The following is an 18,481-nucleotide window of genomic DNA, read 5'->3' as shown; positions in this document are numbered from 1 at the left end:
ATGCTGCTGTGCTGTTTTTCCTCTCCTCGTGATTCGCTCACAGTAAGCAGATAGGTGGTAAGTATCAACGCCATGAGGTGATCAAGGGAAATTTGTTAATGAATGGAAACAGCTTGCCTGCAATTCCACACTGTAGTAGTTCTACAGACAAAACATGTTGTGCTAGCTTTTTTCCCCACAATGATTTATTTAAGTGGCTCCTGCATCTTTTGCTCCCACACATTGATGCACTAACACAATCAGTTTAACCATAGTGAGGTACTACATTAGCTATTTTAAAAAGAAATGCAAAATAAGTTAATCTTTACTTTTTTATGCATGGTAAATGGATCAAGAAAAATGCAAAAAAAGCAGCGAGAATGATGAGTGCTGAATGATTTTGCTGAACTTTGTTGTCGAATGAATTGTTAACTGAATCCGTAAAGTTAAACAAACAAAACAGAAGCTACAATCAATAAAACCATAGTTAAAGGTTAACTAGCAAAACTATAGCTGAAAGAATAAATTCACAAAATTGTAGGTAAAAGCTAAACATAGCAAATAAACAGCTAAAAGCTCAAATTAGCAAAACTGTGGCTAAAAGCAATGATTAGAAGAAAACTAAGTTGAATACTAAAATTATCCAAACTGTAACAAAAAACAAAAATAAGCAAATGGTATCAAAAGCTAAATGTAGCAAAATGGTAGCTAAAAGCTTAGAGTTAAAAATAGCAAGACAATAGCTAAAAGGAGCAAAAGAATACAAAAAATGGAGCGAGAAAATAAATAGAGTCAAATAATTGTGTATCAAGATGGCATATAAAAGTTAGAAATACTAAAAGTCATAGTACATTATTCCTGATTGAGCTGAATGTTTGATCTATAAAAGGTTAAAATAACACAATGTATGCAGATGTAGTTTGACAGCAAAACACATACTGAAGAAACTAATAACGGGAAAACCGTAGTACGAAGTCACACAATATTTACATAAGTGATCTTTCCATTCTGTGGTGTCATGTCCTGATTTGACCCGTAAAACTTGTCTCTCTTCTGCTTGTGTTTCTTCCCTAAAGCTGGATGGACGCTCAGAGGCAGCTGTTGACTCCAGAGAGAAGCTCCTGGAGTTTTGTTTTGATTACTGCTTCTGGTCGGTGGACCCTGCAGACCCTCACTATGCCTCACAGGAGGAGGTAACGACCGAACTCACTGTGTTTACACCAACAAAGTGTGCACATACTGACTCTAGCGTGGATGAAATGTAACAGTTTTTAATGTTTTTCTCTTAATTGCTCAGTTGCTGAAGTTCTACAAATATTCCCATAATTTACATGGCGTGGCATGTGCACCAAACAATGACTGAAAATGCACCCAATGGAAACATTTATACATATTAGGCATGATTAAACCTGCTGTTTATTTGACATAAACAGCACTCTGAATAGTGCTTTCACAATCCCATAGCAGTTTCTAACTGTTGTCCTGAATGTAAGATTTAAACATTCAGAAGAAGTTTTAACAAGAGAGATTTGTAGATGGTTTGTTTTTGTATGGACATGATTTATTACTAATGGTATGTAAACATCTGCACCATTTTAAAGCCAGTAACTGACTGTATCACTCCAAGTTGTTTCTTAATGGTCTCTTTCCAGTCAGTGGGCTTTTTTTTACACAACACTTAGCCCAACCTCTGGAGTATTCCAGAGTCTTTCTGTCACATTCATTCATTCATTCATTCATTCATTCATTCATTCATTCATTCATTCATTCACTCAAGAACTGCTTTCACATAGTAACAATTGCTCATGTTTACAATCTGTTTTCTATATGGCTTTTTATGACAGTGGAATGAACAGGAGATTACAGTAAAAACAGTAAAATAAAACAAAATAATAAAATGGTACAAAACAAAGAATTATGTATTCATATAAGTACATATATGCATCTATATTGTACTTACTTGTAAATAACTAATCCTAGAATAACCATGCCAACATTGGATTCTATTTGTCAGGTATACTTGTAAGATATAAAAAAAAATAAAATAAAAGGGAAAATAATAATAAACAAACAAACAAACACAAAAAAAATCCCTAACAAATGAAATGACAGAATATATTTAAATCACATAACTCATCTACTTTTTTTAGTTAATCTGCTGTCACTATGCATATCGTTGTCTATTTTGAAAGAAATATAAAGTAGAAACTATGGTCACGGGTGAACTCAGCTTTGCTATCAGAATATTCCCCTCCATTTTGATCTATTGGACTGGTGAAAATGAAGAAGTTTAAAGATCCCTGGCTAGTAGAATTAGCAGCAGCTCACTTGAAGTCTCTGGGGGACATTAGAGAGATCCGGCAGAAGTGGAGGGATGGGTTGAATATGCAAAGAAAAATTGAATAATTACTGATGTATTTCATTAGTCTCTAGCAGCTGCCAAGGTGGGTACAAAGAGGGTCAAGACGGGTGGGAGGAGGAGGGCAATAATATAATGCACATGGCAAAATAGGCAGTGATTTTCAAGGCTTCGCTACTCAAAACACAACCAAACACTCAGGTCACAAACACTCAGAATTCAGATTAGTCTATTGTCTCACAATTTTGAGTCACCAGCTAGTCTCCCAACAGTCACAGCCCACTGAGGTACTGTTTCAAGATTTTTTTCTGACTTGTATAATGTTAAAATACCTGTTAAAGATGGCGACCTTGTGCATGCCTTGGCCTCTAGCTGGCGTTAAACCAATACAATCTCCAAAAGAGGAGCCAAGAGGAAATGCTGCCCTTGTGGGCAAACTACAACAAGTGTGGTGTGTGTTGTGGTGTATGTTTTTACACAAATGGCCTCTTGGGGATATGATATCAGCTCCATCTGTTACCCAGAAGTCTGTTTGCCTCAAAAATCGCATGGCTAGAGTCAGCATGCTTTTCATGTCCTGGCTGTGATTGGGGTGATTAGATATCCTTGTGTGGCTTTGATTGGAGGGTGTTTCTGGAACCTGAGATGAGCTCCTGATAAAGAGTGCCTAATTTCATTACAGGAAATTTCTTCAAACCCACTTTTTCTAAAGTTCTTTGTAATAAACATTGTTAATTTGTAACTTCTGTTTTTGATCGGCATAAGACAATGAAGCACATTGACTTTACATTCACTCCACTTATTCTGTTTTTGTTCATGGGGTTTACTTTTCTGCCACGCCCTTTCTGCTTGTCTCCCCACTTGTCAGAGCTGCCTTTGTTTGGGTTTGAAAGAACCAGAGCTGGGCGGAGAGCAACAAACATCTTGGCATTTAATCCTTTTTTTTTCTTCTTCTTTTCCCTCATCTCTCTGGCTTTAACAGAATTATGTCCACTCACAGTGGCCTGATGCAACAAGACATTCCTCTGATGACCCGGGGTGGGCGGTATGGCTCCTGTGAAAGACAGAGTGGCTGGGGGTTAAATCTGACCTCTTTTCCTGCAACAGAATCCAAACAATTGTCTCTTTAACAAAGGAGCTTGTATACCATGACATCAGCTCCTTTCTAATTAGTATTCATAGCTGAAAATATTAAAATGGTGGAATACTGATGGGTGACAGCTCTGAAGGTGCAATAAAAAGGACAAACATCGTTTTTGTTGCAGAGCTGGAAGACAGATTTATTCACCTTATTATCCTACTACATTTCTTTAAAACATGTTTTACCAAACAACTAATTTTCAAGACGAATGTAAATGGTTAGTGGAGTTAGTAGATATGTTATCCATAACCATATTTTGCAACAATGTGCTGTTGCTTTATTTCATTTATCGGTGTTGTATTTACTCTGCTCCAAGGTCACCCGGATTCTTATAACCTCTTATTAAATATCTTATTATAATTCTGGTTTATAGATTTTCCAGCTTTATTATGGCCTGCCGCTGAAGGTGATATTTTTGCCTGTGCGTGTGTGTACCTGGTTTTTGGTAACTTTTTAGGACCTTTTCTGGTATACATACCTACATTGTCTGAACCACCAGTTCTTCTGGGGACCAAAGCTTGATCCTTATATAGTGGAATGCCATTTTTGGTTTAGGGGTTAGGTTTAGGGCTCAGATGTGACCTTAGAAACATTATGTACAGATGTATGTGTAGACTATCTGTATCATGCAATGGCATTATTGCAATTTTAATAAACCCTGCAATTCAGCTAATTTAGAGATATTAAACTAAAATTTAACTTGATAAACATTGGCCAATACAGAATGGCTATAACTCAGGCCCCCATCCACATGGAAATGGCATTTTGTTGATATGCAAAGGTGTTTTTGATTGTTTCAGCCTTGTATTTACTTGGAAATGGCATAGCCCCTAAATGGTGTTGTTCAAAACCAGGTACCAGAGTGAGAAAATCCTTAAATTGCATTGTTGGGTTCTCATGGGTTCTCCTGCTTAACGTACAACCCCAAACGTGACAGGAGTCGCAACAATAATGACAGATTACGTGCTTGCATTTGTGTTGCAGTTTCTCAACTACAGCAAAACCTTCATACACTGTATTAATTCAGTGAACAGAGGGGACTGATGAACAATAACATTACCTTTTAATGAAGTAGATCAAAAATATGTTATTCCATCCATCCATCCATTTTCTTTACCCGCTTCTCTATTCCGGGTCGTGGGAAGCTGGTGCCTAAAATGTGATTTTGTTATACCAAAAAATCTAAGGCCAAATAGTTTTTATGACTTTTTTTTCTAACTGTCATCAGCACAAGAAACAAAGCTGCAGGAAATAAAACTTCAATATACATCAAGTACATCCATCCTTTCTCATCATTAGATGATTTTAGTCTTAAAGCCTTGCATTAAAGGTGGTGGGCGATATGCATTCCTTTAATGGAAGCTAGGCCTTTCAGTTAGTTGAAGTGGTTTGTGCCAACTGGATTTTTCTATAAAGCCATAAATTAACATGCAGTACACTTTCCAAGTAACAATGTAGGTTTTGTCCTACAATGTATTCCCTAGGAAACTGGGACAGTCTGACATGAAATGGGGGAATGCAATACAGGGAAACTGGTTTTCCAGTCAGGCTTTTCCAGTCCTGCACTATCTCACCACACCCATCCCTTCTCGCCTCCTCCCAGGAGAGACTGACCCCTCCGTCAGTCATACCACCCCCTCCCCTGATCTGTGCTGTTTTCTCTGGTGGCTTATATCAGATACTCATGGAGGTTTCCATCAGGAGTGACAGCAATGCAGGAAGAAGAAAAAATGTGGTTTATGCGAGTATCTATATTTGAAGTGCAGATGTGGTTGTGCTTTAGCCACTGCAACCACTCCAAAAGCTGGTTTTACAAGGTTTTATACAGCTCTCTCTCTTTTTTTTGAGTATGGACGCTTTCAAGTAAAAAGTAAGTTGAAGGACTCTGTCAGGTGAGAAAAGATAAGGTCCCAGAAGGGAGTCATAATCCATAATGAAAACCAGCTGGTGAGGTATCATAGAAAACCATTTTGAACTCTGACAAACTGCTGCCTTTCTGTTGGGCAAACCTAATAGCTTTTCCTCAATTGAATAATACAAATCCCCCAACTTTGTTTACTGCAGGAAAGAGTTGAAGGGGAATGGCAGGAGAAAATGATTAGGGATGAAGAGGGAGCGAAAATGTGAAAATTCCTTGAGTGAAGGAGGCGGGGAGGACGTGAAAGGAAATGGGCAGGGGGTCCAGGGGGGTCCAGGGTGCCTCTGCAGCCCCCAGCTCTCATTTGCTAAAGTCACAGCTGCTTCACAAAGTAATTTTTCACAGTTAAATTTCAGTGTAAAGACGTCACTGCTGAGGACTTGGCTTGGAGCACAATGTTTTTTTCATTGCCAATTGGAGTCAGCTTGCTGGGGTTTTTCCCCTCTCCGCCTCCTCCTCCTCCTCCTGTTCCTCCTCCTCCCTCTCTCTCGACGCAGAGTAAGATTTGATGGCTCACAGTGTTTCTGGGTCTGTGTGTCAGTGGTGCTGTGGAGTGGGGAAGAATAGTTTCTCTGTTTATTGGAGTAATCCTCCACATGTGAGCATTTAGTCTCTCTCAGCACATGACTGCAACAACAGCCAAAAGTCCATCTCAGGCTGGGTTAACTGCAAATCATTATATTAACGTAGGAAAAAAAGAGATCTATGGATACTTGACAAGCACCTATGATATGTGTACAGACTTATTTTTAGAGATGCATCGATTCTAGTTTAGTGAGCTGATACCTTATTCCCATTCTTGTACATTTCTTACCAGCTGATACAGTTTCTCTCAAACAACTATAATTAACAGAATAGAAAATTATTATTTTTTATAAATTTCTGATTAAATGAAAAATTATTATTCTGTTTTATCACTCAGTTTGATCCTACTGCACTTTACTGCCTGGGGTTCAGTTTGTCTCCAATATTAAAGATAGATGAAACTACTGAGTGACAGACTGACTGAAAGCGTTCACCCTGCACCTAAACATAATGTTAATGGTCATTTTGCTCCAGAAGCATGATGTAGGTGCTGGACATTACCGTATTTTCCGGACTTTAAGGCGCACTTAAAAGTCTTCAATTTTCTCAAAAAACGACAGTGCGCCTTATAATCCAGAGCGCCTTATATATGTAAGAAGTCGTAATGTTTTTGTACGACTTTGGTAAACTACAAAGCTGCACCGCTTGTAGCATTAAGGCTCAGTTACAGTCGCGCAGGGCTCCACGCATGGACCTGAGTGAGCGCTGTAGGCGTTAATACTTGACACTTACGTCGGTGCAGTATTCTTCCATTAGTTTTGAACCATTTGATTATCTTTGTGATCTCTCATAGAGCGATCATATAAATGCTGATACAGGCGAACCAGCTCCACTAGAGCACCAAAATTGTCCATTTTGAATGGAGCGCGGCGCGCGGACTGCGCAAAGCTACAAGAATTGGGAGGTGCACGATGATGCACCTTATACTCCGGTGCGCTTTATATAAGACAAAAGTTAAAAAATGGACCGTTCATTGACAGTCAAGTGTGCAGTATAGTGTGGAAAATACGGTAACTTATATTTTAAAAAAAATATAACAAATTCCAGTTAAATCCTCTCTGCTGGTTGTAAACAGGCAGCTGGTGTTCAGTGGTTCCAAAAAGTCAGGGTCAGGACCTCAATGTAGGTCATGAAACACAAAGTGGGGGTCCTTTCTGGATATCAACTTACATTTAAAAATGAATCCTTGTGGCATATTTTCACTATTATTGTTATGAATATAAAAACAGTTGTCATAAATGAATAAAAAGGGTAATGTGGATGGTAAAACTGGTTGTGTTGTCAACATGCCCACTGCTGTTGCACCTTTGTGTCGCCAAGTAAGGTAGTAACAAAACCGGATAAGTCTACATGCAATCAGATAAGCTGCTTTTGTGGTTCAAATTTGTGATGTAGTGATGACATACATGTGCAACCTGTACCTGCGAGATTTAAAAGTCTGAACAACATGAAACAGATTTATTACCAAGGAGAAGATTGGCGATGACTCACAACAACTTTACATTAAATTAAAATAATTAGTTAACCACAGAGAGGACCACTAAACTGAGTTCATTCCTTATGTTTAACAAAATGGTATCTGTCACACATTTAATGACTTACGTTCCACATGAATGCAGCTGAGTTCTACTCCATGCCTCTTTCATTCTGCAAAGTTTGGATGTGGCTGGCTCCATTTGTGATTTATAAACAGTCAGAAGTAGCTTAAAGACAGACCATTCCACAAAATGGTCTTTGCAGTCTTTTCACACAACTGTTTTGTGAAAGTTCCTTTTTTTTACATGTTTTGTTGGTATGATTAGCTCAGCTAGCAACAGTTTCTGCATCAGTAAATAAAGCCTACCTTTGGTTTGAAGATTTCTAACGGGCTGCCAACAGTTCCTATTGCAACTTTTCACATGACAGAAACTAAAAACTCAAAAAGGGTAAACAGAGTAACTTTTGCAATCCATTCTTCCTGTTGTCTGCTGAAGGTCTTTTGCTCCAATGAACTGCAGATATTCCTCTGTAAAAATCACATTTAAAAAGAGTGAGGACTGCTACCTTAGCTATGGTGTTTTAAAAGACTGGAAAAATATAGGATATTTGAGTGTTGATGAGTGATCACTGGTCAAAGCTGATCAAGCTTTAAATCGTCTTGTGTACATGTTTCATTAGCAACAAGGCTTCTGCAGATAGGTGAGGTGTTTAAATCAAAATACTGCATACTAGAAAAAGAATAACACAGTCAGTGCTAAGATTAACACACTGATTTTATTTTATCTTTCACTCTGAGCTCCTCAGCAAATAACTAACATTTGCTGCACATCTGGAATCAGCTGCATATCTTGAAAGGAGTCATTTTCCTTCTCTAATTTCACTTTCTTATAGATGCTCATGCATATAATTTTTTGCAGAACACATGTATAAACACGACCAAAACGAGTGCAACAACAATGAGTTAGTATTTAGTAGTTTTGCACCAGCTTATTCCATGCTGTCTTAGAGCTGTACCCTTCGGGGATCACCCAAGGCTCCCATCAGTCTGCAGTCTGGAGAAGTCATTCCTAGCTTGCAGTAAAGTCTGTGATATGCAGCTCCTCTGTACAGTCTTCTACTTTGGCCCATTTAACAAGGGCTGGGGGAGGAAAACAAACCTCCAAACAGTTTCCAGATATGGCTTTATTTATTTGTTTAAGTCCAGCCTTTGCCCTAGTGTTAGAGTGTATGTTAAAACTGGAATGCACTGTTGGAGTGCCCCCTGCCTTTAGCGTCTTTCACTTCTCTGTTCTTCATTCCCATGATGAGAAGCCTATCTGTTTGGCTGACACATCTCCGTCACTCCCTCCTCCCTCGCTCACAGCCCCGCTGCTCTTCCATGCTAATTTGACCTACAAATTCTGTCCAAGTGTGACAAACGAGAGCATTGTTGAACTCTGGCCAAACAGCTTCCTTGCTGTCTCCTCTGGCTGCGTGTTATTTTGTCTCCACGCCTGTGTCCTTCTTTCCTGTCCTCATTGTCCTCACGTTTCTCCCTCTTTCACCCCACAAACTCTCAGATTCCTCTCAGGCAGGACCAGGATCTCCTGTGACATTATTTTTTTTCTGTGTCTAAACAAAGGCATTTAGTTTTGCTCGGGGCCCAGCTGTTGTGCTTGTGTAACCCAGTTGGATAGCGTGGGACAAGAACTGAGCGACCCTCGCCTCTGCTGCAGCTGTCTGCTCCTGGACACCGACGGGAAAGTTTCTGCACATTCAGCTGGAGTTCACTTGTGTTTGAGTTTCTGTTTTTGGAGAAAGTTTTATCTTGAGTTGAACTTTTATTCTCTTACGGTTTCTTGTCTTCCGTTGTCAACTTGTTGACACTGTGCCAGGGAAAATAGTGGTGAGAGGAAAAGTGAGTTTTGGTACTTCTGGTACCAAACTTTGTGTACCTCATCTCCAAAGTTCACTGACTTTGTCACAATTTAAACTTTAGCAATGTGTTTCACGTTACTGGCCTTTTGCCATCACCCATGACAACATCTCACACACCATGTAAATACTTTTTCAGGGTTTAGAGTAAAACAGGCCTCATGAAACCAGTCCAGCATTTGGTGTTTTTTATAGCCACTGATTACAGGAGTTAGGTCATGAAAAGGCTTTACGCTATTGTTTTCTTTATTTCTAACAAAAGTCTGCTTGTGTTTTCTTGATTTCCACTCTCTTTCAGCATTTATCAAACCATCAGTTTAATTAACTGGTTTATTTAAAACCGCACTGGTCAGAAACTATAAGCTCATTCTGAGTGTTTTCCATGTTTTACTACTAAATTAAACTTGTGTTTTTGTAGATATTTTCTTCTTTCAAAGAGGTTGTTCCAAGTTAGTTTGAAGCATGCAATGTTTCAGCCTTTAAGATTTTGGTGAAAATGGTTATTAGGGGTGGGAATCTTTAGGTATTTCCCAATTTGATTTGATTTTCATTCATTGGGCTGCGATTTGATTGTAAAACAGTTATCAATGCATATTGATGAATCCATAATCACACTTCAAACAAAATCCGGATTATAGAATATCTACAGAACCAAAATGTAGCATAAAACAGTTTTCATTCAAACAAGGGAACAAAAATTAAGAAAAGGAGTCAAACGCTGAGTACAGTAACATAAGATTCTGTAGAAATGGATGTTTATGCATCACATGTTAAAGAAGTTGTCTACAAATAAAATTCAATGAGGTCTGCCTAAAGAAATGAGAAAAATAGGTTTTAAACTCTCTACAGGAAGAATGACCATATAAGAGTCCGTCCAGTCTGGATATAAACCTCTAGTTTCTGCTCAACATTTTGTCTGTTGGTGACAGCCATGCTGATTTTCTTCACTCAGGTGTTGATTTCTCAGCTTCTTACCTCTCTGCGGGTCGACTTTACTGCAGAGCGAGAGAATTTGAAAGAAGGGACCTGGCCAACCTGCAGTAAATAAAGGCTATCGTAATGTCAATAAAAGCTGTGCCGCTAAAACTGAGTTATCGTGAGTATGAGAAAATGTGCACAAGTAAATTAAACAACTGATCTGGGTCCGGGTAGGACTTCATTTGGGTCCAGATCCAGACTGTGGTTTGCCATTTAGGGACCCCTATGTTAGATCTAACCTGCCGTGGCTCTGTTTTTAGTCCCAATAAAGTGTGGGAATGGCTGTCATAACCATACTTTCTTGTAGCTTCAAGTGCAAAACATGGCACACAAGTCCTGGTTTTCAACACCTGAATCTGGATGCAAAGGCTTTTCAGTAAAAGTTGCCGTGGACTTTGTAATTTGTTTAGCCTTTTGCAAGTTAGTGGAAACTTTAATGTTCCTCAGTCGATGGTCCTCTCTTAGCAGCAGCAGCTATTACCAGCTGTTTTACTCCTTCATCTCATGTTCCCAACTTACATACAGTGTGGCTCTTGTTATTTTCCCCTTTAACTTCATACAAGACAAAGTACTTCAGAACACTGGCTTTAATGTCTCAGCCTGCCTCGTTCTTCCTCTGTGCACTCCTGAATCCATTCCTCAACAGGACATTATTAACACTAAATAATAACATTTATTCAGAATTGTTCATGTCGGTATTGTAACACATTGAAAAACAGACCCCCACCTCTAGTTGTTCTGTGTGTAATTTTGGCATCCCTACATGATTGGATGAGAATACCTACTGCAGTACTTTGACCTGATTAATTTCTGCTGTTCCTTTTTCGTTGTGGGATTTTTTTTCAACTGAGAAAGTGAAGCAAACTTTGAGGCTATTGTTTTTGCTTTAGATGCTGTTCTGCTTTTTTCTAAACTACTTGCACACACACACGTAAATGTACACACATTCAGTAGCCCGCTGGTGATAATAACCTTCCTGTGTGCAGAGCTGTTTAGTCTGTCCCATGCGTGTTTTTTAGTCTGCACTCTTTCCGTGGCTCTGACCTAATGACTTTGTCTTGGGGCTGTTTCTCCTTTTTAATTTGAGTCTGGAGCACATTTCCATACCCACAATGCAACTTGGCTCTTACCTCACCTGCTTTGTTCGTCCAAAAATATCCCTCAGTGCTGCAGGTTATTTCAAACTGTGAAAGTAGGTTGTGACAGAAGACCATGATGTCCATTTGGAGTACAAGGTTGGAGTACAAGGGCACAAATTACATTGTGATTTTAATGAGGTGTGACAGTGATGATAAACAACAATGTTTTATTGTTGCCTGAATTAGCCTCTCTAAACAAACCCTTGCACTCTGTTTGAGGTTGAGCATTTTGAATATTTTGCTGACTTAGTCTAAGATAAAAGGAGGATTATGGTGGAAAACAGTTGGAATAGTGTGCAGAAGTTAAGATGCAGTCAGGTTTAAAGGAGTGGGCAGCTGAAGTGAAGTTCCTGCTCTTTATGCAGAGCTTTAGGCAGCCTTCAGCCGTGTTATAGCCCCCACAGAGAGTTTAAAAGGGTCAACTTTAACAAGAGAGGTACTGATTCTGTGTTTGAAGGAGGAGAGAGTATGTGCCTGTTTTTGAGGTTTAGGATGAAGAAAAAACAGAGATGGCTTTGATTTTGTCTTCGTGCTGAAGCCTCCATTCATTTAAGAAGCAGGGGGTAACCTTTGGTGGGTCAAACTCCAGCGGATGGCAAGTTTTGACATTCATAGTCATGATTTTCATTAGTACATCAAAGTCGTGTAATGCACTCTTATTTTCAGCTAATCCTTTCATCTAAAATATCAGATGCTTCTTTGCACTTTAAGTCAGGTGTATCTAGAATAAGAAGTTCTACATACAGTTTGTTTTTATTATTACTTGTCATATATGCCCTTGAGATTCTGCACACCAACTTCTCATGTAATAGTGATAATTAACTAATTGTGACTAATTGAGATAATTAAGTCTCCCTTTGTAATGTTTATAACCTTATTTTGTAGATTTGTGGAGTCTTAATGTGTTTATTGGCTCCTGGTTTTTACTTTATCCCTTGGTAGTATTTATTATTAGATACTGTTTTGTTCTCCGTGGGAGCTTAACTCTAACATTTCTGTGTCAAAGGTTTCATTTCTATGAGAAACCAGAGGTTGTAGAAAATTTTAAGCCAGGTTCACACAGTTTCAAGAAGCAAAAAGGATCACTGAATATATTCATTGTACTTCTGTGAGATTTTTCAGCCTCGTCCAATCTAAACTTGTTTCCGTCGTGCTTGCAAGCCAAGAGTTTACACAGGCTTAACTCCAGGTTCTCGTGTCTGCTGAACCTGGTTGGTACTAGTCACATAAACACTCACACGTATAAGAGGTATGTTGAAAATATTCCGGTTTGATCCTTTGAGGTTGTGGCAGCTTTGAGAACATTCCTACGCTCTGCTCTGTCTACCTATCCTCCACACTCAAGCCTGGGGCCGGAGAAAGGGACCCCTCACCAATCTCAGGGTGTGTTATGGTTCTGAGGTAGAATGTGTCGTGTCCCAGATTTTGTCTAGATCAGGTTCCTTTACCTTAAAGCACAAGATGCCTTTCTATTGTAACTTCTGGGTTGCAGCTGAAGTTTCCTTTTGCTTAACAGATCTAAATGGTAATTGGTTCATACACACTATTCATGGAGAATGCACTTTATGCACAGTATGCAGTCTGTTACTGTATCACGGTATGTTTTACTTTGATAAGACTCAACAGTGACTGTCCTGTAATTCTCTGCCTCTGTGCTGCTAGATTGTGACATAACCTGAACGGCTGGGGATCTGAACATGTCCTTTTACTATTTTCTTTATTTTACGTCTCAAAAGGTTCTGTTATTCTAGATAATTTCTTGCAAATGTTTTTAGTTGTTAATTTATTTCTGAAGTCTATACTGAATACCCAGATTGACAGTTTTTGTTGTAACAATCTGCGTGGTGTGCCGATTAGAAAGCACTTACTAAAATCAAATAGATGTTTATTCCTAATGCTCCCTGCTTTGGTTGGACAACTTTATGATTGTGATTCTCTACTCTGACCAGAATAAATGGATTGTACACTGCAAACATTTAAGGGGATTTAAAAAAACTTCAGGAAATCTTTGTGACTGTGAGTCATTGGAGGAGATAATTTATGCTCATCATGATTTCTCTCCTGAGTTCTGGATGTGCCTGTCCTGTGACCATTGTAGATTCTGTGGCTCCTATAATAGAGCTTCAGCTGCTCTGCCTTCTTGTTGCAAGTATTCAATTGGATCATGATCTTGGGTATTTGGAAGCAGGGCTTTTGTTGTGTTTCTCAATCTTGAGTAATATTTGCAGGAGTGTTCTTGGCATCGGAGGTTGTGCTTGTTCTTGTAACAATGTTAACGTGGTTGGTGTGTGTTCAAGAAAACTCTACATAAATACCACAACAGAAGGGTTCTAATAAAACCATCTTATTTACCTCGCCTGGCTTTTGAGTTTGATTCCCTTTTTGGTCTTAATGCTAGTAATCTGTTGCCTCTGGAGCTCAGGAGGGAAATAAGAAGAAAAGAAAACAAGAAGCCTCGATTGATTGTTTTTAGTGGGGCTTTCTGAGCTCCCCAACCTCAGAACTTAGCCTTTTAGGGCAAGTTTATTTTCCTGAGCCAGGCATTTTTCAGGCTGTTTACCCACACATTTGTTTCAAATACACTTTCTGCAAAAGTTGTTTACTCAGAGTATTATCTGACCTCCTTGGTTCTTACACAAACACCCCATCAGGAAGCTACTTTAACCACCCTCCTACCCTAGCACTGGCCTTGTGCCACAGCATTGTTATCATGAAACCTTGCTGTAAGTCTACACTCATGTAAAAACATTGTGGCTTTTCAGATTAAGAGCATTGACTTTAACGCACTTGGTCACCTTTTTTTCCTCCAATCTTTTATATACTTACAGCATCTCTATGCTTACTTAAAATGTGTTCATTAATTAACATTTTTATTACCCTTCAGCACTCTTCTAAGTCGTCAAAACATCTTGGAAGAAAATTGGATTTAAATGTGCTCTTTCAAGTAGCTACTTGCATTTCTTAAAAGATGTTTGTTTGTGTGTTATATGTGTTATTCAGGGAGTGTGTGTTAATCTTCCCAGGTGTTCCAGGATCTGGGCGTGTCCATTCTGTCCGGAGCATCTGAGGGCTACAACGTGTGCCTGTTTGCCTATGGCCAAACGGGATCTGGAAAGACGTACACCATGATGGGTGCATCGGTGGGAAATATGATGATGTCATTACACAATGTGACATTTTTCAATTTAATTGTCTGAATAAGGAGCAGCATAACATTCAGCTTAATCAGGAACAGTATGCTATGACTTTGGGGTTTTGTAACTTTTATACTTTTAAAAATATTTAACTTTGTTTAGAATAAAACACCCTGGAAATACATCAAGATCGCTTCAGTTCCTTCAAAAGCATTGATCTCTTTAAAATCTACTTCAGCATACTTGCTCTGTTTTTGACTTCTTATGCTAATGTTAGTTTGTAGCTACTTTTTTGCCACTTTTATCTTTTAGCTACTGTTGTGCTATATTTAACTTGTTACTACCATAATACTCCTTTTAACTTTTGGCTAGAGTTTAGCTAATTTTAGCTATTGTTTTGCTGATTTTAGCTTTACCATTTGTTTTGCTATGTACTGGGTACTGCTTTACTGATATTAGCAGCTGTTTTACTAATTTTAAAAAACGTTTTGTTATTTTAGCTTAAGCATATGTTTTGGTAATTTTAGCTACAGTTTTGCCATTTTTTGCTACTGTTTTACAAATTTTGACATTACTGTTTGTTTTGATATTTTAGGATTGGTAGTGTGACTACATAAAGCATAAACTCAAAGTTTGCAAAGCAAAAAATAAGGAAACAACATAAACCTGTAGTTTAAAAAAAAAAAACTTCAAGTGACTCAAGTCTAATTCAAGACAAATGTCACTCATGTCACTCATTCTCTCTTTCGTATTTTTTTCAGGACTCCATTGGCTTGACTCCTCGCATATGCCAGGTAGGATAGATTAGAATTAATGCAGGAGCACACAAATATATTTGTTTTTTTGATTATGCAATTGTTAGTAAGCTCAAATAATTTGCAGTTGCTCTTTTCTTTCAGGGTCTCTTTCATGCTGAAGACAGTTTACCTGATGGGCAAAACTCAAGCAGAGTAGAAATCAGGTGGGTTATTGTGTTACTTTGTTTGACATTTGAAATTACAGAAGTATTTATGTCAAATAATGCTTCAAAGCTGCAACCAGCAAAATTCAAATTTAAATGGAAATTTCCTTTTCTTAATATCAAATTTGTAGTTTTTCAGGTTCCATCTGACATTAAAGGTACTTATTTTAAACTATGAAGTCAGATATGGAAAAGGTTATTCTGAACTATATCAAGTAGTGCAAATTGAAAAGTTTAGTCAGATATACTGATATACATTTCTGATATGCAGGTACACACTCAATGTAAACAAAGCACTTTTATCTTCAAACTTTACTCAACAAATCTGAATGTAAATATGTACTGATACATCAAAATTGTCAGACTTTTTCATCCCAATGGACTCTTACATTGACATGACCTTTGTGAGCTGTTTTCAGTCACGTCGACTGTTTCTGTAGCTAAACAAACGCTTGTAATATGTGGCAGCTACTCACAGATTTGCTTACAATTTGTTAATTTAATGACATGATTACCAACAATATAAAAAAGTTGTTTCTTTTATTTTATTTTTAATATGATATGATAGTCTTCCTGACATTGTAATGAGAGCCTTTAACTCACAGGAAATTGTCTTGTGTTTATAATTCAAGCTTAAAATCTAAACAGTCTGAAACATGACCATTAATTCAGTATAAATCAATAAAGCAACAGAAAAATTAACAATAACCTTTCTTTGGAAATGTTTTAAGTTTAGATGATGAATTGACATATTTTTATAATTCATAACTGATGGGAATGTATCCAGACCTTCAGTAGGCACCTTATTTATGTCACAAATAAAACTGCAGATTAAATGATTCATTCCTGACATTGTATTGAAGCTGATGCTGAACTTCAGGGTGTTGTCCTGTTCTGCAGCTTCTTGGAGATCTATAACGAGCGTGTAAGAGACCTGCTGAGAGGAGGAGAGCAGAAGAAGAGAGCTTCCCTGAGAGTTAGAGAGCACCCTGAGAAAGGGCCCTATGTACAAGGTGAGTGTCTGAGTGATTCTGGTTTTATAGGCCAATGTTGATTCCTGATTCTTGTACAGGTCTGACCTGCCAATACTGATTTCTCTCAAAGAACTATAGTAAACAGAATACAAAACACATTTATTACAATTTCTAATAAAATGAAAAATCGTTATTCTTTAGCATCAGTCAGTCCAGTCCTGCTCCAGTATAGTCGGTGGGGTTTTGACCTATAAATAAGGTGATGGACAAAAGTTGAAAAACACGTGCAGAATGCAGTTACATTTCTCTAAGAAAAATAAATTACAGATCATTTTTGTCTGCTTGCCGTAAACAAGCAGCTGGAATTTACTGACGTTGATAGTTTAAAGTATGAAATGTCTGTTTTGTAAAAAATACTTTTACTTTTCTCTACTTAATCTGAAATTGGTACTTTCAGCCTCAGTGTTTCATCAGAGACACTTTTCCTAATTTTTGGTTAAAATAAAAATTTAAAATTTAAAGTCTTTTCAAAATAAAATGTTAACAGTAAAAAGAGACATTTTCTCCAAAACCATCAGCTCCATGAATGTAGAAAAATTATATGCCGGTTTTCAAACAACATATGCAGCCATCCAGACGTGTTTTTTAGAAAAGGCCTTGCATATTTCAGCAAGACAAAGCTAAAGCTCATAGTGTATACATTACAACAGCATGGCTTCATAGTAGAAGAGTCTAAACTGGCCTGCCTCCGGTCCAAACTTCTCACCAACAGAAAATATTTGACACATCTTCTTTTCCTTTTGGCTGTTCTTTTTTCAGGGGTCACCACAGTGAGTCATTTTCCTCCATCTAACTCTGTCTTCTGCATCCTCTGTTCTCACTCCAACTCCCTATATGTCCTCTCTGACTGCATGAAATGAAAAATCTGGCAAAGACAACCCAGGACAGATTCAGATATATACAGTATGATGGTTACAACTTGAACCCTTACAGCCTAAAACCAAGTTTTCTTTTTAATCTTGCAGTCAAAAACTATAAAAACCTACTTTAAATCTAAGGAAAAGATGTGGGATTTAGGTAGGAGTCTTGGGCCTTGAAGAAAACTGTACTTCAGTTGCTAAATTTCTTATACAATTCTTTTGTAAAGCAAAACTTTGAGAAGAAATAAATGTAATCTTCATTTAAACAATGTATATCAGAAAAGGGTTTTTTCCCCTCAATTTTAACAGTTATGAGCTTTTCCTTATTATGTTTACAGAGGGATAAATGAAAGTTATAAAATAACTGAGTTTTCTCTTTTATACACATAGTTTGTAAATTGGTTTACAGTACTTTAATATTCCAGCTTTGTCGGTTGGATTCATAAAAACATGATCACAAAAAAAAAGTAATTTTTGCTGTTTTGACTTCACATCCCTTTTCCTCTCTTTCTGTTTCTTTCTCCCAACTAGTCAACTTTCTGTGTTTAAATCCCCAACATCCACTCATTGTCTATGCAGGCGAAATCCCAGCTGTCCAGAGGAAGTGAAGTCATTTGCTTCTGGTTCCAAGGAGGGCACTTCATCACACACACACACACACACACACACGCACACACACACACACAAAGGGAACATTATCTGTGCAGCTTTTACCTCCTCTCTTTTACCATTTTACAATCTAATCACAGCCTTACTGTCCGTCTTTTTTTAAATATTGTTTTGTTGGGATTGCAGGAAAGAAGTAGCTGCGTGATAAACTTGGTCATCAGTGTGCACATGTTTTACAGCCCTAAAAGTTGATGTCATTCATGCCTGGAAGCAGAGCTTTGTTGAAGCATTTGCAAAATTTATTGGTAGGAAAAAAAATTGTAATCACCACTCAGGAAGTATTGCTGTGGAATGTTTCCCGTTTGTGTTTTTTCTCTCCAAAAAGAAATTA

General features: G+C 37.9%; 1 protein-coding gene across 1 annotated transcript in view; it reads left to right on the top strand.

Moving 5' to 3' along the window:
* Positions 1-18,481, top strand: part of stard9 (StAR-related lipid transfer (START) domain containing 9) — a 54,056-nt gene that overhangs the window by 5,127 nt on the left and 30,448 nt on the right. Inside the window, exons 3-7 of the mRNA XM_017421559.3 lie at positions 1,056-1,172; positions 14,516-14,632; positions 15,388-15,420; positions 15,526-15,587; positions 16,488-16,600. Coding sequence (XP_017277048.1) covers positions 1,056-1,172; positions 14,516-14,632; positions 15,388-15,420; positions 15,526-15,587; positions 16,488-16,600 — 442 coding nt within the window. The remainder of the gene's footprint in view (positions 1-1,055; positions 1,173-14,515; positions 14,633-15,387; positions 15,421-15,525; positions 15,588-16,487; positions 16,601-18,481) is intronic.

The sequence above is a fragment of the Kryptolebias marmoratus genome, linkage group LG10 (assembly GCF_001649575.2).
Source record: "Kryptolebias marmoratus isolate JLee-2015 linkage group LG10, ASM164957v2, whole genome shotgun sequence".
NCBI classification, from domain to species: Eukaryota; Metazoa; Chordata; class Actinopteri; order Cyprinodontiformes; family Rivulidae; genus Kryptolebias; species Kryptolebias marmoratus.
This window is presented reverse-complemented; position numbering and strand designations above follow the sequence as displayed.